At 45.1% G+C, this 26,848-nt stretch overlaps 1 protein-coding gene across 3 annotated transcripts in view; it reads right to left on the bottom strand.

Moving 5' to 3' along the window:
• The window catches only part of RORA (RAR related orphan receptor A), a 731,116-nt gene extending 704,604 nt beyond the window's left edge, over positions 1–26,512 (bottom strand). For all 3 annotated transcript variants that reach the window (XR_009500815.1, XM_059913133.1, XM_059913134.1), the window contains exon 1: positions 26,335–26,512. Coding sequence is in view for 2 of the 3 variants with exons in the window: in XM_059913133.1 (XP_059769116.1) it covers positions 26,335–26,500 (166 nt within the window). In the remaining variant the exon portion in view is untranslated. The remainder of the gene's footprint in view (positions 1–26,334) is intronic.
• Positions 26,513–26,848: the final 336 nt, after the last annotated feature.

The following is a 26,848-nucleotide window of genomic DNA, read 5'->3' as shown; positions in this document are numbered from 1 at the left end:
GAAACTCGCCACCTACTGAGAATTCCAGGTGGGTAATAAAAAAAAATCTCCTATAAGAAGTTGAAATCCTAATCCAATGTAATATGCAACTGTATCCAGGTTCTGAACTTATACTACCCTTGTGCTGTAAGATAGGAACACTTCTACAGCTCCATATATACAAGACTCCCTGATGAAAAATTCTGATTGAAGATGAATCCACAATCAAAAACTACATAAGGAAAAGATCTGTTATACATCAGATACAAATAAAAAAATTAGCACCATAAGAACTTTACATAATAGAATATTATGGTAGGTTCTATAGAATAAGCTACTCTGAAATTATTAAAGAGGTTAAAAAAAAAGAAAGAGGATAAATAATGAAGCGACAGAACACTATGGCAAAAAATAGACAAATTTGAAAAAAAATATCTAGAAAGGACAAATATTAGTCATTTAAAATTAAAAACTCAAATAACGTGACACAAAAGAATATGTTTGGTATGTTTCCACTCATACGAAACTCAATACAAGCAAAACTAATCTATGACAATGGAAGTCGAAAGAACGTTTAACTTTGGGAACGGGCAATGTCCTCTATCTTGATCTGGGTGACGATTACAGAAGAGTATTCACAGGTAATGCCATGATTATTTCTTTGTATGCATATTAAACAACCATGTAAAAAATTCAATGGGCAGTTTAGATGCAAATTAGACATAGAAGGTTAGTGAACTCAAAGAAAAAAGCAAGGAGATTGCCCAGAATGTTGAACAGAGAGAAACAGAGATAAAAGATATGAAAGAGAAGAGAAACAGAAGATGAAATGAGATCTCACATACATCTAAAAGGAGTTTCAGAAAGAGAGAGAAAAGAGACAAGGTCTGAGAATTTTCCAGAAGGAAAGCATTATCAGAATGAATAAGCACACCAAATCCTGAGCAGAATGAACACATAAATCCACACATAAACATATCATAGCGACCCTGCAGAACAGCAAAGACAGAGAAAAGGTTAAAAGCAACCAGGAAGACAAATTACCTATAAAGAAGCAACAATTTGACTGACAGCCAACACATCATCTGCACAATTGGTTCCTCCTATTGGTCAAAGGCCACTGCCAACTTGTTGACAACGTGGAGAATGCATTTTGTTTGAAATGACTGCAGGGAGAACATTTTTCTCACTAAGAGCCTTCCATGTTAAATGCATCCTTCATTCACTTCTTCAACAGGTTTTTACTGAGCACCTACTATGTGCCACCCTGGTCAAGGAACTTCCCCGCTCTCAAAGAGCTCAAAACTCTGGATTCAGATACTTTGACAGTAGAAATACAGGTGATCTAAAAGGCCAAGGAAATATATCTAACCCAGAGGAGAGAGGTCAGGGAAAGCTTCCAGGAACAAGCAAATCCAAGCTGAGATCCATCAGATGAACAGGATTAGCAAGGGAGGACTTCAATCTGTGAGAGCAAGGGAAGACTGTCTGTGCTGCTGTATCCCTAGGATTCAGAACAGCACCTGGCACCGGGGAGGTGCTCTGTAATTGCTTACTGAATGAATGAGTGACAGGCAAATCAGTGGAGTGGCTAGAACACAGGTATAAGAGAAAGCAGGTGAAGGCGAGAAAAGTATTGCATGTTTGAGCACCAAAGTTCAGTACGGCTAGAGAACAGAGTATGTATGTGAGTGCGGGGAAGATGGGGTGATGAGGAGACAGGTGCAGGATGAGGCTTAAAAGCTAGACAGGGACCAATTTAGGCTATGTTAAAGGGTGTGGATTTTATTTTAAGAGCAATAGGAATTCAATGAAGGGTTTTAAGCAAGGGAGAGGTATATTAGATTTGCATTTGCAAAAATCACTTGGGTCCTAGTGTCAATGTCAGGGAAGTTAGCACTGTTCTATAAGGAGAAAGAATACTTCCTCACCAGTAACATGAGGAGCAGCTTTCAGATTTCACCCAAAAGAGCTTGAGAGAGAAGATGGGAGGGAGAGAGAGAAAGAGAAGAGGGAAGCAGGGGGAGAGGGGCCTCAGGGTGGAGGAGGGAGGGAAGGAGAGAGACCGAGAGACCGTGCATGAGCAGGTCTAAGAAATAAACATAAAATCCTGGCTATCCACATCCTGCGGCGGGTGTGTTTTCCAATCAGCCCCAAGGCTTATGGCAGAGATAAAATAGGAAAGGAATATGTCCCCAGCTCCAGCTGAACATTCTGTTCAGGCTTTTCAATCTAAAAACTTCAGTGTGCTGTCGGCACCGTTGCTGTTCTCATGTTGTTTGCCCTGCACCGGGCCAAACCCTGCCTCGAAATACCAACGTGTCACATGTGGGCCCAGGCAAGTCTCACTAACTTTATGAAGTTTGGGTTTCCCCTCTTCTTGCGAAAGCAGTGAACCAGAGAAGGGTCCATGGTAATAATTATGACTTTTCTTGTACGGATGGCTTCCATACTAGGGGCGGCAAGCCCACAAGAGTCTGGCTGAATAAAACCGTGCCCCAGCCAATGCCAAGTTCAGCAGCTTCTATGCTGGCAGCTCCTGTTAGGGCTGCAAAGCGCTGAAGGAGCTGGGGGAGGTTCTGAGGATATGTTCACGGGCCCTGGCACGTGGGAAACTCGGCATCTTTAACAGGCACAGTCGACGGCACATGCAGCTGCCAAGCCGCAATCACAGGTTGCTCTGAACAGTCGGTTAAAGTTACTTGTCAGGACTGCATGCAGGAATTTCTCCAGCAAGATCGGGGTTTCGCTTTGTCTAGTCAGCCGGAAGTCGGCCAGGGCAGTGAGGAAGAGTTAAATCTCTAGGAGTTCTCTGGCAGGACCACCTCCAGCCCGGGAAGGGCAACAGGATACCTAAGGAATGAAAGGAAAACCTGCAACCGGAATGATGAAGAAGCTGCCACAGGAACAGCCAGAGGGCAAGAGAGAGTAAAGAACCATCTCTAGGGGCGGCTGTGGTCAGCTGACTTGGCTGAACCCTGCACAACTCCAAGGGGCTCCACCCGCCGAGACTGCAACCTCCCACCTCTGCAGATGGAGAGGAGCATAAACAGAGACAAAAAGGCCCCCGGGGCCCCAGGGCTGCTGTCTAGATACCCTTATCACAGTCAGGGGAAGGGGACGTGAGCTGTGGTAGGGGAGGTCCATGTCCTGGGCTCTGACTAAGCCACTCGCGAGAGGCCTCAGTCTTCTCATCTGCAAGATGGGGATCATAATACTTGCCTCATAGGGAGGTAGAGAGAATTTTAAGAGCTGAGCTCAGTGTGCCCAGGGCCTGGAGCAGAGTAAGTGACCAATAAGTAGGAGCTCGTAACTATTAGGAACTCTTATCAAATCACATATCAAGGTAACTGTTCTTGCAAACTCACTAAAGATACAGATAATATTTTATTTCATATCTGTAACCTAAATGCCTAGTACAGGGTAATATTTTATTTCATATCTATAACCTAAATGCCTAGTACAGGGCCTGGTAAGCATAGGAACTGAATACATGGTTGTGGAAGGAAGGAGAGAGGAGGAGGCAGGGAGGTGGAGAGGGAGAGAGCCGGGGACTGGGTCCTTTATTTCTCTATCTTTGGCTCCCAGCAACAGTAGCAGGCCCTACAGTGAATGCTAACATTGTCACAGATATCGTTTGTTGTATGGAAAGTATCTACTCATCATCTACTTATTCACAAAACGATAGTTGAGTGCCTGCTGTATGCAAAGCCCTGTGTTGGGATCACTGGAAAACACAGAGGTAACTCTACTGCATCCCTATTCTCAAGGATCTCATGATACAGGCAGAGACTCATACATAAATACTTCTAGTAATGATCAACTGTGATAATACTGTAACATGGGTCCAAATAAGACAGGCCACCGGCCTTCCCTCCCTCGCCCCACCCACAAAGTGACATGACACTTTTCTCCTAACTGGTTCCTTCCTGCGTGAGAGGAGGAAATTTTTTCCCTCTTTAAAGCCGTGGGAGAGAAGGGTAAGAATGTGTTCATCCTTAGGAAGGCCTGGAAGCACCCAGCCCTGGGCAGGCTTCTCTGCCCACAGCTACCATAGCTCAGGCTCGGCACAAAGGAGGGTCTGAGGTTTACTAAAGAATGTCCTGGTTTATCTTTCTCTACAGTAACCGACCATATGGATTCAACCAAGGCAAAGCTTTCCCAGGATCCAAGAGGCAGGGTGTGATGCTCTAAACATCACTTCCACCACTGGGAATAGTAAACAGTCTAACATCTAAATTCCAAAAGATATTACTGATGCTGTTTATAATTAGCATGCTAAATAAAACAGAGTCAAGCTGCTGGCTTTCAGAGGCCTAGCCGTATTACGCAGTTGGAAGAATATACATGTGTGTGAATCTATGTGTGTATATATATGTATGTACATACACACACATACACACATGCACATGCACGCACACACATACACACACACTACTTGTGGGTCCAGTTTCTGAGATTTAGACTAGAGCATGGCTACAAAACATATTGACCCCATGGAGGTGAGAAAGGCAAAGGGAGTAGTCTTTCTCCTTCATCCTCCATGACACACTAGCCAAGAAAATTGAATGGACCTGGGAATAGATGAAGATGGAAACATACTGCAGATTAGCCACATTTCAAAAGGTAAACTCCAAACCGGAGAACCATTTGAGAAGCATCAAGAGTACTGAATTGCTACCCTCCATTAGCTAAGAGCCTACCAAATGGGCCTACACATCTCATTTTCACTCACAACGCAAAAAGAACACCAAATATCGAAATCCCTAGAGTCTAGCCTATGGCATCTCTTTCAAGAAATCAACGGCCCGAATACTTAACTCAAGCTTCTCTCATTCTATCCACCTTTTCTTCACAATTATATTCAGTGGTCTTTGTGATTCATAGCTGAAAAATGAAGCATGAATTTCTCTGCAAGTATTTCCCTCTCTGGATTTGTTGTTGCTCATAATAATTCTGATGACTTTCAGAGGAAAATGCTGAAAAGTAACATTATTACGTCAGAGTAATGGCCAGTATCCTTAACACTTGCTTCCAAGTATTTCATCACCCAATGTGTAAAACAACAAGCAGGCTGTCATTGGGAAAGCTTTTGAGTCAAGTTCATTTATGGGGAAACCTCACATTTACATTAATTGTATATCATGGAGAAGGGTCCACAGCTAGTGTTTTCCCATTTACTGATAGTTACTACATGGTTGTTTGATCACATTTTCAATGACCCAGACAGCTCAGTCCACTAACTTGGAAGATTTTAAGTGGTTTAAAACACAAAATTCTGGCCTCTTCTACTAAAGAAGATATGAGATAAAGAATTAGCATTTCTCTAAGAGAGATCTGTTCTTTCCCCATATGGAGTAGGCTACAGTGAGAATAAGTGCCCCACAGGACAAAAAAGGAAGAAAAAGGAAACTATCAACTAATGAATGGATAAAGCAAATGCGGTATGTCCATACAATGGAACAGGATTCAGCAATAAAAAGGACCCAGATACCAATACCTGCTACAACATAGATGAACTCCAAAACCATGATACTAAGTAAAACAGGTGACACACAAAAGACCACATATTATATGATTACATTTAAATAAACATCCAGAAAAGGCAAATCTCCAGGGACAGAAAGTAGATGAATGACTCTTAGACTGGGCCAGAGGAGGGTGTAGTGACAACAAATGGGCATGAGGGATCTTTTGGGGGTGACAGAAGGTGTTCCACAACTGGATCGTGGTGGTGGTTATACAACTGTATAAATTTACTAAAAATCATTAACTTGTATATTCAGAAGGGTGAATTTTATGATATGTAAATTATGCCTCTTTTTTTTAAAAAAGGGAGAAAAAAATAAGGAATGTATATTCATTGTTGCATTTAAAACTTGGGTCTTAGTCACGAGGTCACAGAACGTTAGAGCTGGCGGAACTTGTAGTTCAGTGCCTCCATAAGCTACACCTGGGACTCACCTGAAGAAGGTGGGGCTGGGGGGCCGGGGGAGGGTGGGAGGAGGTGGTGGTGGTGAAAGCCAGTTGCTCAAAGCCACTTCCATGATTAATGGTCAAGCTGGGATGAGAACCCAGGTCTCTTGATTACTGGTTTAGTGCACTACTCACAACTTATCTTTATTATTTTGCTTCATGCAAACTCCCAAGGCATTAACCATACAGATAACCATTCACAAACAGATGTGCTTGAGTCAAAGGTCAACGTTTTGGGGAATATAGAACATACTGGATAACCTATGAATTAGTTATTCTCTGCTTGCATTAGTGCTTGTATATTTCATTTTCTTGTCTTCTCAATATTTGTTTTTATGTGAAACCTATGCCTGTTTATGACCTTTAGATTGAAAACTCTTTCCTTACCCAAAAGAGTCACAGATGCGTTTTTTTTAGAAGCTGAATCGACTCTAAAAGGCTCACTGCTTCAGTACCACCAACAGCAAACATCCAAATTCAGACCTAGCCACAGGGGCTTGTCTTTCTAATAGAAATGTAAAATAGATCTTTATTTGCCACAAAATTAACATGTGATCCAATTATGCAGAATAGGAAGGAATTTGTCGTTGAATTACATTAAAAATATCACCCACACTAATTTAAAACAATGATACCACAGCCTTAATTACCTTGGGCTTTACTACTGTAGCTTTCAAACAGTACAGGAATATGATGAGACACAGCCATGCCTACGATAAAACATACACAGAAAAATCGGATTCTGTTTAAACAAACAAATGAGCAACTTAAGAATTTTAAACAACTTTCTGGAGACAAATCGACCACCTTGAAAATTATTAGAAAGCGTTAAGTGTCCACCAACATTATAGACTATATGTATGTGTCCCTGCCCCCTCCCAAATTCATATGTTGAAGCCATAACCGCTGCCCCCTGTAATGATATTAGGAGGTGAGATCTTTGGGAGGTAAACAGGTTTAGATGAGGTCATGAGGGTGGGGTCCCCACTGGGAATAGTGCCCTTATAAGAAGAGGAAGAGACACCAGAACTTCTCTCCATCATGTGAGGATACAGTAAAAAGACGCCCATCCGTAAGCCAGGAAGAGGGCCCTCGTTAAGAACCAAATCTGCCAGCACCTGGGTCTGAACTTCCCAGGCTCCAGAACCATGAGAAAATAAATGTGGTTTAAGCCACCCAGTCTATGGTATTTTGTCACTGCAGCCTAAGCTAAGACAACCAAATACTTCCATTACAGTTGTGCAGACCGCTGTACAATTCATTACAGTGAACAAGGTTAAGTGGTTATACAACATCCCTTTCTCAGGAACTCAATCAGAGGTTAGTTATACATGTGCATTAAAGTATGTGAGAAAATATTTAGCCTTCCTAAATCTGCATTTTGCAAGGGGCTATTCTTGCAGTGACTTACTTATACATTTATAGCCTATCTACCAATGCTTTCGCCTTGGCATAAAGTGAAAATTAAAATAGAACTGCATATTTAGCTCAACTTCCCTGTCACAGAACCAGTCCTTAACTTTCTGAAATATATGACTTGAGCTTTAAAACAATGCCCATCTCCAAACCGCTTCACTTTTCAGTTTTCTGTATACACAGGGGCCAGCTGGACGGACACTCCCAGGATGCTGGGGTTCCCCAGACAGGCAGGTGTCTCCTCCTCTGGAAACACAGAGGAAAATATACAGTTAATGAGGAGGGACAGAGCTTCACTGACCAGTACGAGTGGAAGCTCAGAATTTAAATATACCAATGACCTCATGCTCAAGAAGGTTCCAAACTGCCCCGAGGGATCAAACTTGTCTAGCCAGTCTTTCTCTAACAAAGCCCAAAACTCTTCCCCTATTCCATTTGATTGACCCATGCGATACCTAAAGTGGAAAGAAAAATTCCAAAACTGAAGGCAGTACTTGTGCAGTGAGGTCTGTGAGCCCTAAACCAGAGGATCTTTGGGGCAGGAATAAAGATTCTGTTACAAATCACAGAGCCTAACCTCATACCTGTTATAACAGAAGCAAATAAAACCACCTCAAACTGCACAACCTCTAAACTATCAAATCCTATATATGGCCTAATTTTCTCAAATGACTTAGTTTACCTAATTTGTGAAAGAAAAAGGCAGAACTGGGAATAATAGAAATATGTGAGGTGGGCTAAAGCTATGGATACTTCTTTCTTTGAAAAAAAAAAAGTAAGTAAACGGAATAAAATGAACTCACTGAAAGCTTGAGCGATAAAGGGAAAAAACTGCACCACTCTAAGACAACTAAGCTAATGATCATAAATATCTACTCCAAGCTATTTCCTCTCAGGATCCTTATAGAGCCTCAACCGTCTGCAAGCCAACACTGGACCCTTTAAAACATAACCCAACCTATGCTTCTTCACTAGGAGCCGGAACTCTCTTCCTGCATCTCTGCACAGAAAGGCCGTGACCCTCAGCTTTCCCTGGCTCTTGGGATGGTGGCCAAAGCAAGAAGTCAGGCTGGAGAACTCCCCAAGGTGGTTCTCAGGTAACCAGCTGGTTAGATTTCATCTTGTGTGGGTTAGCTTAGCCTCGCTAAGCAAAGGAGACATTTGGCCTGGGCTGAGAATGATTTCTGTTTAGATTTCTTCAGGCCTTGATTCTAAACAGCCCAAAGAAAGGCTCCGCTGTCCTAAAGGGCACCTTTCAAGAGCAACAAAAATAGGACGCTCACTGAACAAAAGGGGACTGTTTGGCCACCAACGTCCTGAACAGGGTCTGACCGTACAACTGGAAGGGCTTTCTGCAAAGTTAAAAAACCGAGAAGAAAACAGCAGCAAGAAAAGAATCATCACAGAATCACCCACTCCAAACCTTCCTTCCCCTTCTCAGAAGTGCCAACGGATAAAATTTAAACCTCTTTGAAGAAAACGCCAGCCGGAGCTCAGCTTTCGGGTCTTAGAAGACACTGGCGTCCCAAGGCCTCCCCACTGTCAGATCAAACACACACAAAACTGTTCCCTGATATGTGCCTGGTTTCCCCCATACCACACAAAACAGGCTTTCGTGTTAATCTGCGTATCGCACTGTAGGGAGAGGCCTCTAAGTTCACAGCACGGAGATAACACAAATAATTCATGTGACATATTAGCGGCGTACCTGCGGGGGAAGTGTTTAGTCAGGGTTCACTGAAAACAACACGAGCTCGGCCACCACGTCAGAAGGCAAAGAGAGGGCCCTTCCAACAGGCTAAGCCCCTCCTGTCACACTCACTGGAGTTGTTTCAAGTCAACAGGTCTCCCTAATTACACAACACTTCTTTATTCTTTAGTCGCTCTGTGGCCTCCGACATTATCAACTTCCTTCCAGGGCCTCCAGAGGCTACTGAATACTGGAGAGCTCCTTGCAAACAGTAAGTGCTGCAAACATGCAGAATAGCGATCCCACTAGCATCATTATCAACATTATCACCACCAGCCCACCAACAAACACTTGTGCATTTCTTTGTCTCTTCCTGGTCGACTTAAAAAAAAAGTTTTTTCCCGTTTCCCACGGCTAGACCCATCCTTTGAAGATCTCACACCCTTTCTCAAGACCCTCTTTCAACCTTCTCTCCCACAAAGCCTTTCTCCCAGGGCAATGTGGCTCTCCACAGCTACTATGCATTCCACTTCTCCCAACCCTGAGGTTCTGTCAAGTGTGAGGCAGATTCCCTTTATAGACAGGATAAATCAAAGCTGGACTGTGTAGAAAGTTTTTTTAAAAAGGGCAACAACTCTACAATCATCAATTAGACATGTTGGGAACAAGACCACCATCCAAGCAGATAAAACTCAAATGCAATCCGAAGCAGCAAAGTGCATTAAAACCTCACTCTGAATTTAAAGACATTCTTGGTTTGTTCTGTGTGTGTGTGTGCCTCTAGTAAATGTAAGATTTCCAGGTCCAAAGCCAGTTTTCCGAGATACTTTTCTCCGTCGCTGCACCAATCCATCCTCTTAACTTTCTTAGCCACACCCACCTGGACCTTAGGCTTATTTTCTCCTGATTTCACTTCAAAATCCAGGAACATGTCCTGTGTAAAAATTTCACCTGCCAGTCCCCTGTCATAAATGCTGCTTTGTAATATCTCCAGCCCGGCGGTCCCTCCTAAGCTCCAGGCCCTGGTTAAAAGACTGGTTTTCCTAATCCCAAAGGTGCCACACTGTCACACGCTCCCTGCCAGATCTACATTTCCAGATACTTCCCCGGCACCTCCAACTCAGCCCATCCAAAATGGAACCCCTGCCGTCTCCCCTCTTCACGTCACACCCCAAACCGTCCCAGCCAATAATGCCACCCAACTCTGGGACTGACTCCTGTCGGAACTTCTACCATGCACCTCCAATTCCGCCCCCTGGGAAATGCTCCCTCAGAGCCCACCTCCTCACAGCATTCCAGTCCCAGCCTACAGTACGGCTCTCCAGAAGCACCCCAGAGATCTCCTAACTTGGCTCCTTATCACCGCCAATCCTCCACCCCAACCTCAACATACTTAGGCTTAAGTACTTCGCCAAAAAGAAATCAGATAGTTTTCACTTGCTCAAAATTTTGCCCTAGGAAAAGGTCCAAAATGCTTAGCCTGGTCCCTGTCTTCTTTCTCCAGCTTCATCTCCTAGTCCTGCCCACATAGTCTATGCTTAGGCCAGGCTCCACCTCGTTCACCCTACCTGAATGTGCCATGAACTTGCACTTCATGAACCCTGGCCCAGAATGCCCTCTCACTTTTTGCCCTCTAAGCAAATCACTCCCCAATTTTCCAAAAATTAGGCAGAGATACCCACTCAGTGAGCTTTCCCTGACTCCTCGTGAAATGTTTCCTCCCTCTTCTGTGCACTATACATTTTGTAAATATCTCTATTATAGCACGCTCCATATTTTTTTTTTTGAAATTTACTAGTTAATGTGTCTTTCCTGCCTATCGATTCTTCCCTTAATTTAACTCTGTACCTCCACTGACCAACAGGGGATGTGGCACATAGTAAGTGCTCAATTAATACCTAATGTATCAATGAAAGGAGGCAATATATTGCATCACCTTTAAACATCTGAAGCTTTCGAAGAATATTAGATTTTCTTGCCTCATCCCAGTTTTCCCTCAGCTGGCTCATCTTTCACATATTGATTCTAAACTGTACCGTCACTGGCATCCTGAGGGCATTCACTGAACGACAAAGTAAGAGGCAGAGATGTGGGACAGAAAACTCAAGACAATCTACAACGCTGCCCTCCAGGAACTGAGACCAATAAGAAGATAAACAGAGCTGAAGCAGCAAAATGTGACTTCAATAAAGACTATAACTAATGAGTGATAAAACCAGAGTGTGTTTGCTACTAAGAAATAATAATGGACAAGACCAATTAATACCAGGATGTTGTCAAACACCATGGTAATTTTCATTATAATGTTTTATTGGGCACAATGTGATATTGATATTTTTTCATTGAGGTTTGCAATAAAATTTCTCCACTAAATATATTCTTAATCCAGATGGCAGGCATGGATGCTGTGTACTCTTTCCTCAAATGCTCACGGAGTTTAAAAAATCAACACTGTTGACCTGAGATACAGAAAGCGCACAGTTGTTTATGAAGAAAATTTGCTTTTGATATTCTGGTCATCGGAGCCAGCATTGTATATATATGAAAGTTAGATATATTCTAAAGTACATAAAATCTCAACTCTTTGGACGAGGTCTTTCTGGGGTTTCAGATTATCAGGTGGTGGTAATGACTGACAATGCTGCAGAAGCAAGATCCTGGAGTGAGGGCAGGTGAGAGGTGGAGACGACCAACAAAATCCCTTCCAGATGGCCTCTGCACGAAAACATGGAGAGGAGGTCTTGGAGGCGGCAATTGAGCCTGGAGATTAACCAGGTAAGTCTTCAGGACCTCCCCGGAAATGGCTGCAAATCCATGCACATTTACTGCCAAACTATCCCACTGATGCCAATTCTCCTGAAGGTTCAGGGATAAAGTCACTGGAACCAAAGCAAAGTGTAATTCATTCTGGGACTTTTTAATTCACATGCCCCACTGGGAGCAGCCACATCTGATGCCGCCTTCTCAGATCCTGTTTCTGCTCTAGGGTTAGCTTATGACTTAAGGCGTAAAAATATGCCTCTCTCTTTCTGCTGTGGTAGAAGTTGTTTGGCCAATGTCCTTCCTTGGGAGACAAATGACAAAATAAAATGACCACAGTTCCTGGGCCATTAATGCTTCTTTCCCAACTTGAGACATGTCAATTAATAGAGGTGCCCAGACATAATAAGCATGAAAAGGTTGAAACAAATACACGAAGCCTTGTTTTCAAACCCTACCCTTGATACTATTATTGACTTGGCCTGCCGTAACTGATACCTGTCCCCAGGCGGGCCAGCCAATTTGTTAAAAAGGCAACACAGGCAAGCACTTTGATGCTAGTCATATATCTTCTTCTTGATCTGCCTGACTGGTACAATATTTGTGTGCCTGTGTGTGTTTATGTGTTTGTACTTGTATATATGTGTGTATACATATATACATTTATATTTAAATACATAAAAATTCACTTTTTCACTGAACAACGGTTTATTTTCATTCACTGACTGTTCAATATTATAGGATTGGGGCTTCTCAGCTAGAGTCTGTTTCTTAAAGACCAGCTACTCTAAGTCTGCGTGTGTGTGTATCACTCACACCATCACAATACAAGTTAGACATAATAGATGTTTAATGGTGTAATTCACTTTACAATGGCACTATTATTACAGCATTACTCTATTTTCATTACTACTGCATATTAGGATCGGCTTCCAACATGTTTGAGTGAAGAAATAAAACAACCTAATCACAGTGCCAATTAATTCTGTAAAAGTCATACAGTATATCAAAACGAAAACATTTTCACAGCATCCCAGGAAGATGGGATTCCACGCCTAGCTCACTTCCTCTAGCTTCCTATGCTTCTATCCCTACAATACGTTGACCGAGCCTAGTCCAATTACAAGCCAAAAATCAATCAAAGACCTTTAGCAAGCTTAAATGATTCTCTAAGGAAGGATATTATAATCCATCGGCACACCCTCACCTTGTGCTAACATTATTTTTCCAGATTTACCCAATACCATTGTAGTACCAATAACTACTCTTTCTCGTGCTGCTCTCTCATCAGCTCAAATACTGTAACAGCAGAGTGATCTCAAGCAGGTTGTGAGTCTCTGAGAGTATTGCTTGCAAAGTGCATGTAAATTATTAGATTACATTACAAGTGAAAGACTCAGCGGTGGGTCACCATAGTGGAGCATTAATGTGGAGCAAGTTGAATGGAACCCTCGAAGACAAGCTTCTCCACTGTGAATTTTTTTTGGCAGGGAGGAGAAAGTGACTAAGGGGGGAGGGAGGGCAAGCAACGATGGGTTGCTGAGAAATGAGGCATGAGAGAGCACCCAGCAGAGTGGGAAGGAGGGCACTCCCCCAGCCTAGATGGCTGGAGGGGGCAGCCAGCGGTACTACAGGAATAGTGAGGGCGGGGGAAGGGAGCAGGCAGACATGAGGCCCTCCTCTGGTTCAGTTGAAGGTGTGGGGTGTAACCTCAGGGAAGCCCAACAAGGGGCTGATGGAGTTGAACTTAAGTGATTCGCCTGCACTTGGCAGGATCTAGCCTGTGGCAGTGGAGCTGAGGGACTGGGATAGGATCCAGTTCAGGAAAGAGAACTGGTGGTTAAACGGAAAGACTCAGATGCCCTAGGACTCTTGCTTATTTCACAGAGCAACCAGTCAGAACCAGGGAGGAATGCTGGAAGCAAAGGGAGCTGCAGAGCTGAAGAGGCCACAGGGGAGAAGTGGCCAGAGGGCCCCCTGCTCCTGGGTGGGCTCCGCCGTCACCACCAACACCGGGGCGACACCGAACGTGTGCTGGGCAGCCCGCCAGCTGCTGCACAGGCATCCTCGCAGGTGAGCTTCTCCAGTACCGGGGGAAGCCGGCATCATAAACACCCCTGGTTTTCAGGTGACATAAGAAACAGACTGAGTGGTGAATGAACTTACCTAAGGTCACACAGCTAGCACACGGCACACCTGGGCCTCACTCCCAGCAGGCTTGTTTGTACCAGCCACGTATGCTGTTTCCCAACACGTCTAGCCTTGGTCTGAGTTGCTCAAGACTGGAGCAGGCCTGAACCTGCTACGGAGGGGAGGATTGGTGGATCCAAGAGAGACAGAAGTGGGACAAACAAGGGTGGCTGGGTCCAAACCGAAGGCCCAGTTGGAAGTAGAAGCAACTAGAAGCTGCACTTGCAGAGTTGGGAGGTGCAGAGCTGAATCTTTTGAGACAGCAAACAGCTCTGCAGGGCAACGTGGGAGAGACGATCTGCACAGTTAATGAGCACCAACTTTTTGCAAGGCGCTGTGCAGGGGTGAAAGAATAAACCACGGAGCTCGTCTTCTTGCAGGGACTAGGCTCCTGCCCAGGAAATAACACTAGAAGATAGTGTAAGGGAACCTGGCGAAGGAAGAGGCCACATGCTGACTGAATGAGTAAGGCCCATGTGACTGACCACTGTAAAAGACACGGGGCTTGAGAACTGCAGGAAGGACGGGATGAGTCTTATCTGAAGTTAAAACGGTGGTAGGATCTCAAGAAGCAAAGAGACTGAACATAAGATGGGAGATTGGATGGGGAAGAAGAGAAGGGCCAGGGGCAGGGTCCATACAAGGAACAGAGGTAAAAAGAGGCTAAGTTCAAGACACATGTGGAGAAGAACCCTCAGGAGTGTCTGGTCAAAGGCGACCCAGACAACGGGCTACAATGAGATGCCACCATGAGAATGTAGGATGCAGGAAGTCAGGGATCTGACTTCTCTTGTCCACTGCTTTATCCCCAGAGCCTAGCACAGTGCCCAGCACAGAGAAGGTGCTCAGTAAATATTTGTTGACTGAAACAATGCCACCCTCGTGCCTGTACACAGTGATGACAGCTCCAAGCAAAGGGGATCCCGGAATTTACATGCTAAGCCAAACTAGGCAGATGCATGTCTAAACGGAACAGGATATTAATGAGCATGTGCTATAAGTGGCATAAAGACACCGAATGATTACAAATAATAAGCATTTACCTTATTCTCCCTCCCCCAACTCTTCCTTGAAACTATAATGAGTAACACCTGGAGTCCGACATCAGTTACTGTGGAAACCCTCCCTCCCTCTTTCCCTCCCTCCCTCCTCTCCTCCCACCTCCAGGCCACAGCCCACAGAAAGGCTGCTTCTACACCTCATGCCCAGGACAGTGGTTTTCAACTTCGAGGAGCAGCCCATAAATAGATCATGAAACCAATTTGGTGGCTCATGACTTGTATTTTGTCTTTAAATAATAAAGCAAAAATAACGGTGCATTGCAGGTAATGGATACTTAATGTGAAAAGTTTACTGTGTGTGTGTACACTGGCTTACAATATATTATGTTTTTCTCATAATAAACCCTTGAAAGGCACTGCACTAGAGGGAAAAGAAATTCCAATATTAGAACACTTGTTTTCATATCCAAGCTGAATGACCCTTGTTTTCCTGGCTAAATATCACTGTCAAAGGTACTGCTCTTTGGGCCAGTAAACTTGGCCCATCCTGAAACATCAAGAAATTCTGTGTAACATACTAAGTTCAGATCAGTTCCTTCAAAGTAGCCTCAGTTTCACAACACACAAACAATCTCTTTCGAAAAAAAAAAAAAAGATTTATTTTTTCGAGTTATAAAAATAATACATGCATATTGCAGGAAACTCAGAAAATACAGAAGGGCACAGAGAAAGAGAAACTCATAGATAATCCCATCATCCAGAGTCGACCACTTTATCATTTCATCATTTAGGTACACGTGGGCCCATGTTAATATATACATACATACACACACACACACACGCACACACACACTATAGTTTTTATAAAAATGATCCCATTCCGTGCACACTACTATGAAAGCCATGACTTTCCACTAAGTGGTAGATCCCAAGCATCTTCCACTACAACATGATTTTTACTGGCTACATACTATTCCATTCACTGACTTGCTCAGGAGCATCCCTAGAAAAGACACAGCCTTAAACCCTCTGCCTTGATGAAGGAGGACAGCTGCTGAGAGATAACCCTCCCCCCCTGCACAGCTGGAGCTGGCTGCCTCTAGCTCCAGCAAACCTAAGGGCTCCAAGTACTGGATGCCCCACCCTCTGCCCTGTATTTTACTTTCTACCAAGTCAGAGCGGGAGACACAGGCACAATTTTCACTATTCTTTCGAATGGCTTTACTGGCAGAGCCACAAGCTCACCGGCTGATTTTTAATGAATAATAAAAATGCCCAGTGGGATTAAAATATAATAATACTGATAATGTTCTACTGTTGACGCACAACCAAAACAAAGTTACTTTCATACATATCTACCACCTAAGGCTGGGTTAACCTGCGTACATAACGTAATAGCCTCGGGGCGGGGCGGGGGCGCGTCTCCTGGTGGACAAGAACTTGCTGGAACTTCTGAGCATCCTGACATAGCACACAAGTGGAAGGAACATTGTTAGGGAGGGAGAAGACCTGTGTTCTGGTCACAGCCTTGCTACCTACTAGGAATGGGACCTCAGGCACATTCTGATCTCTGTGGGTACCAGTCCAAATGGGGGGTGGGGTGTAGGCTAGATGGTTCTTAAGGCCTCTTCTGGCTCTAACAGGCTTTAGTCTAATAAAACATGACCCATGGCAGCCTCATGAGTGAGCCCTACATATCTAATGTACACCCCCAAGCTCAAGATGAGAAAGCAAGCTTTTGAATTTTCTAGAGCCCTTTCAGGGGTACATTCAGTTCTCCTACTGATTCTTCTGGGGGGCCTCAAGAAAGTTTAGCAGCTCACCACGCTTCATGCACTTTCTGTAGCAATGTGCTCATCCAAAGTGGGTCACAGTGCCAGAAACGGTAAAATACAACTCCAGCAATTTCATCCTTCTCATCATCAGTCAACTAATACAATCACTAGAAGAAGCATCGTCTTTGATTATCAAAGTATTTCATTTGCCTTTGCTTTCCCCCTGCTTCATTACCTGCACAATTGAGAGTTATGGGCAGTTCACCCTAGCAGGTGCTCTGTACTTCCAGATATAATATCCCTATCACACAAACGTTCCTGGGAGTACATGCTCTATTGTTACCGTGGCCTTTTTTACCATCCACCAGCTTTATAAGTGTACAGTGAAAATGAAAAGCAATGCAGTTTATTGAAGAGAATTGCGAAATGTACCCGTTTCTTCTGCGATTTGTCTGTTGAAAATCCATTAACTTCTAAGCAATCACTCTTCCCCATAACTGGCGTCGATCATATGGGATGATATAGGCCTCTTTGCTTCTGGAAGGGCAGAATCATATCGGGTTGTCTTTTCTCCGTCTTTGTCCATTTCTTCGGGTTTCTTTAAAACTAATTGGAAGAGTCAATAAACACGCCCGCCAATTCCCTTAACACACTAGGCAGCAGATCGGGCCTGCCCTTCAGACCTGTTCTTGTTCTGTTTCTCCAAATATTCCCTTACCTGCCTTTGTCAATTGGCATTCTCAACAAGTTTGTCATAACTTCTCAAAGTGTCAACTTTTCCTCTGTTCATCGTCCTTGTTAAAGATAATTTAAAATTAGAAAGGCACAGTCCCAGCCATTTCAGAGTCAATGCTAATTGCATCCTCTTTTGCATGGGAATCTCCTTCCCTCTAGAGATTCCCTTCCTTCACTCACAGCCCCCGCTCCCCAGCCCCCCACAGGCAGCATCCTTAATCTCTGTATGCACGACCCCCTTCCCCTATTTCACCACTCTTATCTTTCCCCCCAAATACTTCACCCAGTGAAACACACTTTAGCATGTGGCTCTCCTTCCTTCACTCCACTTCTGAGAGAAATGTCTGTGTCTGGAGATTGTAAAGTCACCTTCAGGAAAGAGGCATACAGTCGGCTGTCAATTAATCAGGATAAGACAGAAAAAATTACGTGTGCAGCTCTGCTTCTCAGCACATGCCTTTATGCTTTGGGGATCAAGAGGATTTCTCCCACACAACCTAAAATTCATAGTGATGCCTTTTGTTTGGCTATAACGAATTCTCTACCTAGCAGCACAGCTGTTAATAGTCTGGATTATTTAAAACAGTGATTACCATACCTCATTATAAATTCAAGTGTTGGTCCCTCCTGTTTTCCCCCCATTCCGTTTCACCTCTCTTCTTTGCAACCTGCCTGTTTACCCTTGGTAGCAGTCTTCGCTTATAAAATAAGTCAAATGACTCTATACGCTGTAATTTTTAGTCCCACATTGAGAGTCTGACATATAGATTTTAAGCCAGTTGACTCTCCCCCATTAGGCACAGACCCGAACGTCACCATTCTTGTCACGTATACAAGTCCATCAAGTTTCAGAGTGTCATTTATACACCATTTTATTGCTTTTTACTTCTTTCACACACGCCTACCACTTACGTACAGCAACTTCACAACATTCATATTTCATAAACTTCATCAGTATTCAGCCAAATCCTCCCCCGAAGTAAGCTAGGTATTTTTAACAGTGCACTGTCTCCTTCACAGGCGTGAGAATCCTGTACCAAGTGGTACCCTTCCTGGTACCCAGGAAGAGTTTCATCTATTATGGTCTGTTCACAGATGTAGGAACTTCCTAATTGTTTCAAAAAACTTTACGATAGTTCATGATCAAAACTCAAATGCCCAACCACACTGTTAGAGATCATTGGAGGCTGAGTGACCGTAAATCCTCTACACCTTGATTATTCCTCTCCGTTTCCAGCCTCTGATTGAGCTCCAGGGAAAGCAGCAAGGGTGTAGAAACTACCTGGGACAGCCTGGAGGCCTCCAGCACCTTCCAGGGTGTGGGAAAACCTGTCCCCTCCACTGTGGTGGGTCCTGCAGACAGGGCCACGAAGGGCACATTCTGTGGACAAGACAATCACTGGAAAACCACAGGGCCGTGCCATTGTCAAAGTGCCACAGCATGTAATGTGATAAGACAGTTTGTAATAATGATGTGTCAGTGGAGGCCATAAACATCTGTTAGGAAAAAAAAGATTGTTCTTCCACCAACACAAGGGAATTGTTACCTGTAATTCCTTTTCACATTAGCATGTAAAAGCCAGAGCCGAAATGGAGCCTGCCTAACCCACGGGCTATGGTACGTTTATTCCTCATCATGCCCTACTCCACTCTTCTAAGGATTTCTTTAGACAATCTCCTTTATGTCTATACTCCAAAAGTAAAATAATGATGATGATAATAATAATAATAAGGCTGTCACAAAAGAACACCAAGACTCCCAAGCTGAATTTCCAACACTAGGATATCAAAGATATCATAAGATAACTCAGTTGAGTTATTTGTAGTGAGGTGGATGGACCTAGAGTCTGTCATACAGAGTGAAGTAAGTCAGAAAGAGAAAAACACATACCGTATGCTAACACACATATATGGAGTCTAAAAAAAAATGGTTCTGAAGAACCTAGGGGCAGGACAAGAATAAAGACGCAGACGTAGAGAATAGAGTTGAGGACACAGGGAGGGGGAAGGGTAAGCTGGGACGAAGGGAGAGAGTGGCATGGACATATACACACTACCAAATGTAAAACAGATAGCTAGTGGGAAGCAGCCGTGTAGCACAGGGAGATCAGCTCTGTGCTTTGTGACCACCTAGAGGGGTGAGATAGGGAGGGTGGGAGGGAGATGCAAGAGCGAGGAGATATGGGGATATATGTATATGTATAGCTGATTCACTTTGTTATACAGCAGAAACTAGCACACCATTGTAAAGCAATTATACTCCAATAAAGACGTTAAAAAAAAAAAAAAAGATATCATAAGATAACCGCAGACTACCATTAAATCAGGTGGGATGGTCTTGAGAAAGTCAGCCTCTGATTGTAGTACCTGGGATGCTTTCCACACTGGTCCAGCGAACAAGGGCCTAAGCTTGGAGAGAGAGTCTCCTCTGGAGAAATCTAACTGTTCTTTATTGACATCCTTGTAAGTCTTCCTTCTAACCCTAGAATTTCCTAACTTTCAGGATTGATGAAACCCCTTCAACTCATCTAAAGGAGAGGCAAAAATAGCTGACATTTCTATCTACCACTACACAGGGGAGAAGTTACATAATGCTACGGTAATACAGCACGTAACTTATCTGTAAATACAATAGCCTTCCTAAATTCTTAAGGATGATTTTACATCCTCTACGCCACTAGAGAAAGAATTAAGGTCTAGACTCAGGTCGAAATTTTCCTCTAAAGTAAAAATATCAACTAATCAGAATCAACTAACTGATGTGAATTTCTATTCTGCAACTTGCAACTCAGAGAACAAAGGAGGCAAGTAACAAAACATACTGATGTTGAAGATTTAACCAAAAACAGAAAACAATTTCCAAGCAGGGATCAGGACAGATTAGCCCAATTTCTGATACTGTCTCCATTTACAGTTGTATAATGTACAATCAGAATTCATCCTCAGAACAGTGACCCTGTGGTACCCTAAGATCCTCGAACCTCCAAGAAAGATTCAATTACATCCTCAATGTTCTTTCCAGGGCAGGAAAGGGGACCAGCACACTTTAAAAACACATTCAGTAAGGAAAAGACAAAAAATATTTCTGCTCAATCTCCTGTTAGCCAGAAAAACTAATTCATCAGTGACACCTTGGTAGTACTCTTACAGAAAAATCATGGTTTATTGTATATTAATCAATGCTCCAACACTGTCTACCTGTAGAGTTTTGGGGAGGTGTTAATTCACAATACTCAATTGTATTTTTCTTAATGTACAGCCTAATAAGATGGATGAACATTTTAACAGCTCATTTCAAACCAACACTTTCCATTCTGAATGAGATACCAAAAAAAAAAACACCCTCGTAAAAAAACATTTTCTTTAAACGATGGAAGAGAGAACACCTCAGAGAGACAGAGAAAGAAGTAGATAGGAGGCTGTTCTGAAATTCTCAGTGAGGAAGACAGTCTTCATTTTCAGAAAGGTATTGCACATTCTAGGTTGGTGCTCACTCTGGCACCTCAAGGCCTTTCAAAGCAGACTCTTCTTGCTCTGGAAGAACCTATTACTAGTCTGGGATGAATGGGTCAGGAATCTCCTTGAGGAGGGGAAGGATGATGTCCACCTCAGAGTCCCAGCACACTAGCTCGTGAAAGACAAAGAGGGCAAGCAGCAGGATATGTCATTTGAGGAGAGTGGCGTTCTCTGTAGAAAATTTTGTGCGTGGGGCAATCACATTAAAACTCTTTCCCCAGACACCTGAAATGTAGTTAAGTATTTTGCTTCCACAGACACAGAAATACATAGATAAGCTTAGAAGCACCATTCAGACCAGGAAGATGCGGGGGGCAGGGGGGGGGGGACACCCTCAGAAAAAGTGGCACGTGCTGTTAGGGACCACACCACACCAACGGAATTCAAAGTGACACCCAACTCAGTCTGTCCTTCCAACATCACACCACAACTTCCTGAAGGCAAGAATGGGAGAATCGGGAGAAAAACGTGAATCTTAACTCAGAACTGACAAGAGTATGGCCCATGGAGAAGAACCCCTGGGCTTGTGTCACTCACATTCCAAAGGTTAGCTTTGGACAGGGATCAGTTTGTTTCCAAAAGTGATTCAGCTGTCACCAAAGACCCCAGAACATTTGCATCCGGAGGCAACAGCTATTGTGATTAACATTCCTACACCTCCCTACATCCCACTTAGGAGTCTGATGTGGAACCAGCAGTTCGTGCTTGTACCCCCCGGACCTCTGCTACCTGGAAAACACAAGCTTAAGGTCTCCTGGTGAGGGGTCTGGTCCATGCAGGCTCCAGATTTCAGTTTTGGAAACAGAGACGTTTTCTAAAGCCAAGGGCTCCTCTTAACGCCGGTAGGTTTTGGAAAATTCCAGCAGGTGACTAACATAAAAAGAAGAGTCTGTTGTAAATGTTTTTAGCCACTCAGGATTTGACTTCTGGATTAATATAATTCAATTCTTTTTAAGAAAGAAGGAGGAAGCAACAGAAAAGGTTATCATAATCATCATCAAATGCATTTTCTAAAATTATTCTATTACATTTTTAAAGGGTATAATTATAAATGTTTTTATGAGCAATTTACTGGAAAATGAAAGTCCCTTAGTTTAGAAAATAATTATTCCATCCCTCTGGCAAAGAATTTTATCCCAGCCAGTAGCTCCTTCAAACTACGGGGCATCATTTGTTCACTGGGGAGAGCCAGGTCCACATAAGAAAAGCTGATGCAAGAATCAATCTCTAGAAAGTGCTCGAAATTGCCAGGCAAGAAAGCAGACCAGAAAGTGAATCAGCCAAGACGGGGGAGGGGAATGGTGGCAAAGCACTTTGAAAGGCAAAGACGTCTGTGGGTCTAGAAGTCCTCAGGGCTCCATATAAACTACAGGCCTTCTTAACTGATTTTAAGTCAATCTAAGCTGAGCTTCCAGGGGGTTCGATCTCAACCCAACCGAGCTTTTCAGTGTTAATCCCATCTTTTGGCTTCGATTTTTCCCTTAGGTCAGCCTGGCCTAAAAGCCTTCCACCTTCAGCACTGGTGTTCCAGACCAGCTGCGTGGTAGGTACACAGGTCCATGAGGTTAACTTTAGGGAGGTAGAATATGTAAGCTCTGGCATGCGTAGAATAACGAGATTCTGAAAGAGGGTTTTTTGGGGGGTGTTTTTTGAATTTTTAAATTTTATTTTATTTATTTTTTATACAGCAGGTTCTTATTAGTTATCTATTTTATACATATTAGTGTATACATGTCAATCCCAATCTCCCAGTTCCTCCCACCCCCCCCCTTACCCCCCGTGGTGTCCATACGTTTGTTCTCTACATCTGTGTCTCTATTTCCGCCTTGCAAACCGGTTCATCTGTATCATTTTTCTAGATTCCACATATATGCATCAATATACGATATTTGTTTTTCTCTTTCTGACTTACTTGAAAGAGGGTTTTTAACAACAGTTATGTTACAATGCTCATGGCTCCCTGAAGTCCCTGAAAGCCTTGTTAAATTAAAGATTCGCTGTAGTTTTTCCGCTTCATTCTTACTTCCCATGTTGCCTCTTGCCTTTCTTTCTTCCCTTTCATTGGGCTGAAAAGATGGAACTGAATGACACCAGCCATCATTAATAACACCCAGAAAACGGAACAGTTCCACTGAAACTGCTAACATTCCCTGCCCAGTTTTCAGAAGAAGGGGAGGCCGTCCTTCAGATTATAAAGTCACACATCTGATTTTGGAAGCTCAGGCACTCACGGTGCATGGCCCATTCACCGGTAGATTCCCAGGAGTTCAGAATCCAGCAACAGCTTCAAGTCTACCTAGGTAATGTCTCATGAGGTCACCTCAATGTCATGAGAATCCTGACCACAGTCTCTGTGGACTGCAAACACTGGCTGCCTGGACGCTAACCCAGCTACCTCTCTGGAAAGCGTCTTCCGAATCAGAAAGCATCCCACTTCTTCACCCAATGCCAAGGACTCCACTCAACCCTCCTTGAGGCTGAAAATGCTAATTTTAAGGTGACGATGTTTGCTTTTCCTTTTGAGTTGTGTGCCTTTATGTTTTAAGTATTAAAAAGGCGTAATCACCTAGTGAGTAGGTTAATTTCTTTCCGATATTGTAATTTATGCAACATTAATACTGGATGCCAGCTCCAATTTTCTTGCTGCTTACACTCTGGGAGCCGACTTGCATATTCTGCCAACTCCATTACATCATCTGAAAACCCAAACATTTCCCATTTTCAAATCACTCTCATCTACCAAGCATACTTACACATTCTCTCTTTCTCTCCCTAGCTCTCACGTTCAAAGATTGGTACCCCTCAGGAGCAGACAGTACATCTGAGGTTAAAGTCTGCAAATGCACATAATTTCTGGAAGCTATTACTACTGCTGTGTTAGCTAAAGGATGCCTCCATCTCTGACCTTCCTTTTTCCATTCAGACTGTTATATAACCTAGTGCCTGCGTGCAGGATGTGAGTTGAGTGTTTGGGCCTTACCTCCTCTCCCTCCCCCCATTAAGTCTCTGGAAGGATGGACAAGAGATTGGTTCAAAGAAGAGAGAGTGGGGGGTGGCCCTCTAGGGGGCAAGGGGATGTGGGTCAGCAGGTCAGCTGTGCAAGATGCATCCTACCCCTACTCTGTCCCTCTCCCCTTGTTGCTGAGCCTAGGGGGCTGGCGGTACTGAAAGCCCCATCGTTATATAATTTGCAAGAACAGCAAGTTACGGATTTGCTAGTCGGTTCTGCAGCCTGCCATCCCGATCTCTTGCAAGAACACCTTCTGGCAAGAATGACACCTGAAGATGCTAATAACACAAGGGAGGGGGATGCCTAAGACGGGGGGGGGGGGGGCGGGGGGTGGCAGCACAAACCAGAAATTACTGTGGCTTCCTACATACTATGTCCCCCACCCTTCCAAAAAAAAAAAAAAAAGGCTCAGAAACACATGAAAGGGATTTTCTCCAGTGTTTCTGATTAACCCTGTTACATAACCCGCTCGCATTCCAAATCCACCGTCTCAGGTCTAAATATACTCTGTGCAGCCAAAAGCTCGCCACACACAAACTCCCCGAGCTAGCTGCAGGTCCCGGCCCCCAGCCCCGATCCCCCTCCCTGTACTCCTGACCCTCGCTGCCCCCTCCCTCCCGCTCAAACCGCAGTTCAATGTGTTCACTCTTTCGAAATCGCCTTTAATTAAATGTTTTTCGCGTGTGTCATCCTGATGGCTTTTACTGTACTCGAATTCCGTGAATGGGAAAGCGCCTGGACAGGGGGTGTGGCTAAGGTGTGTGTGTAGGGGGGGAATACTGTAAAACAGCTAGCACATGATCAGCCATATTCCTACCTCCAACTCTAACATCGAGAAGAAGGGAGCGGCTCCCGGGGGCCCGCACTCGCCTCTCCCGCCCTCCCCAATCGCCGCCAGAAGCCGAGTGGCAAGAGGAGGGGGCCCGCTGGGCCAGTGCCCAAGCCAGGGCTGGAGATCCTCTCTGCCCCCCAGCCCTGGGCGGCTCGCGCTAGCCTGCTTCCTCTAGAGTGACAGGGATGATTTATACATTATTAACAACAGTAATTAAAGCCGTAGCTTCCTCCTGTTCTTTGCAAACTCCAGGCACATTCAAATAAATAATCCCCCATCCCCAAGAAAAAACCCCACATCAGGTGCCGATACCTTTAAGAAAGAAGGAAGAGAGTGAGCTTTCCCCAACACTCCACTTTAGCTAGAAAAAAAGCAAGGAGGCGGCAATGGAGCCCCCCCAAACAAACACATACACACGCACACACATTCTACAAAATGAAGTGTGTAAATATCGCCCGGGGAGGGGGGAACATCGATCGCACTATCCAACCAGCATTCAACTCGCACTGACCATTCCCAGGTTCTTGCAGAAACGCTTGGAGAGGGAAGGATTTCCCAGGTCAGAAATAAGTTTGGGTGCCTTGGCGATCTTTCTTTTTCTGCTTGTTTGCTTTTGCAGACGCTCACTCCGAATGCGCGTGGAGCGCCCCACAGGACCGCTGCCCCGGGCGAGTTGACGCGCACACGCCCCCCGCCAGGCTGGGCGTCCGGCTGCGAACCCCGGGTCTGCAAACTTGCGCATCTCCCCTCGCCGCGCCCTCCAGACAACTTGGCGAGCACCTCGCGCGCCCGCACCCTGCTTCCTCCAGCCCAATCTCCAAATCCCAAACCCACCGCCGTGCTCCAGAGAAGGTGCCCACGTCGCCCCCCCAAGTCCAGGAGCGCCCCCTCTCCACCCCCGGGGCTGCCCTGGTCACTCACTCCTAACGCCCCCCTCAGCTCTGCTGGGGGCCGAAAACCCACCACGTCTCGGGCTGCCGGGGCCGAGACTGTCAAGAGGAGAAAAGGTGAAGGGGGAAGAGGGTGGTCATAAACAGAATTTTTTTTTTCCTTCCTTTCCTGTTTAAAGGACACTGCCGCTTTAAAAGTTTCTTTCCCGGGCCCCCACTCTCCGGTTCTCCGTATTTTGGGGAGCGTATTTAATTTCGGCAACGCGGCTTTCCTCCTCTCTTTGCAGAAAAATCAAAGCCAGGGGGTGAACCCGCCGGCTGTCAAGCCTCCTGCCGCCTCCCCCGCCCCCCTCTCCTCCCGCAACCCGAGAACGGGCTGCAAAAGTTTGCAACATTTCTGGGGGGCGGAGGGGGGAGGGGAAGGGGGTGCTCCGAGCTCGGGGCGCCGGCGCAGGCTCGCGCGCGGCCCCCGACCCCGTGCCCCGGGCGCCCGCTCCCGGCCGCCCCCAGCTCCGCGCCGGGGCTCCCGCCGCCCCCTCCTCAGCCCCTCTCGCAGCCTCCTACCTCTGCTGGTGCTGGAATAGCTCTGTCTGCGCACCGGGGCGGGCGGCTCGCTCTTGCGGGCGGATTCCTGGTTCAGCGGGGTCTCCCTGGAGCCGGCGGCCGCGTCCGCGCCGCTGCTGCCCGGCTCGCAGGCGGCGGGGTCGGGGGCTGCCGGAGCTGACTCCATGTTTTTTCCCAATGTAGAGATCGCTGGAGATGGCGAGCTCCGAGACTCCCTCTATCTTCTGTTTTCGGAGCAACTCTATGGTACCAAAAAAAAAAAAAAAAAAAAGGAGAAGGAGACCGGGGAGAGCAAGAAGGAGAGAGCAGGCGGCGGCGGGCGGGCGGGCGAGCGAGAGCGCAAGGGAGCGCGCGAAGTGTGTCTGGGTGGACGTGTGTGTGCGCCGGAGAGGGGATGGGAGGCGGGTCTGGCCACAGGCAGCGCTAGCGAGAGCTTCTCCAGCCGGTCCCCACACCCACATTCCCCACCCTCCAGACCCCAGACCGAGAGCCACAGACTGGCTGCCAATTTTGG

Source organism: Balaenoptera ricei, chromosome 2 (assembly GCF_028023285.1).
Source record: "Balaenoptera ricei isolate mBalRic1 chromosome 2, mBalRic1.hap2, whole genome shotgun sequence".
NCBI lineage: Eukaryota > Metazoa > Chordata > Mammalia > Artiodactyla > Balaenopteridae > Balaenoptera > Balaenoptera ricei.
This window is presented reverse-complemented; position numbering and strand designations above follow the sequence as displayed.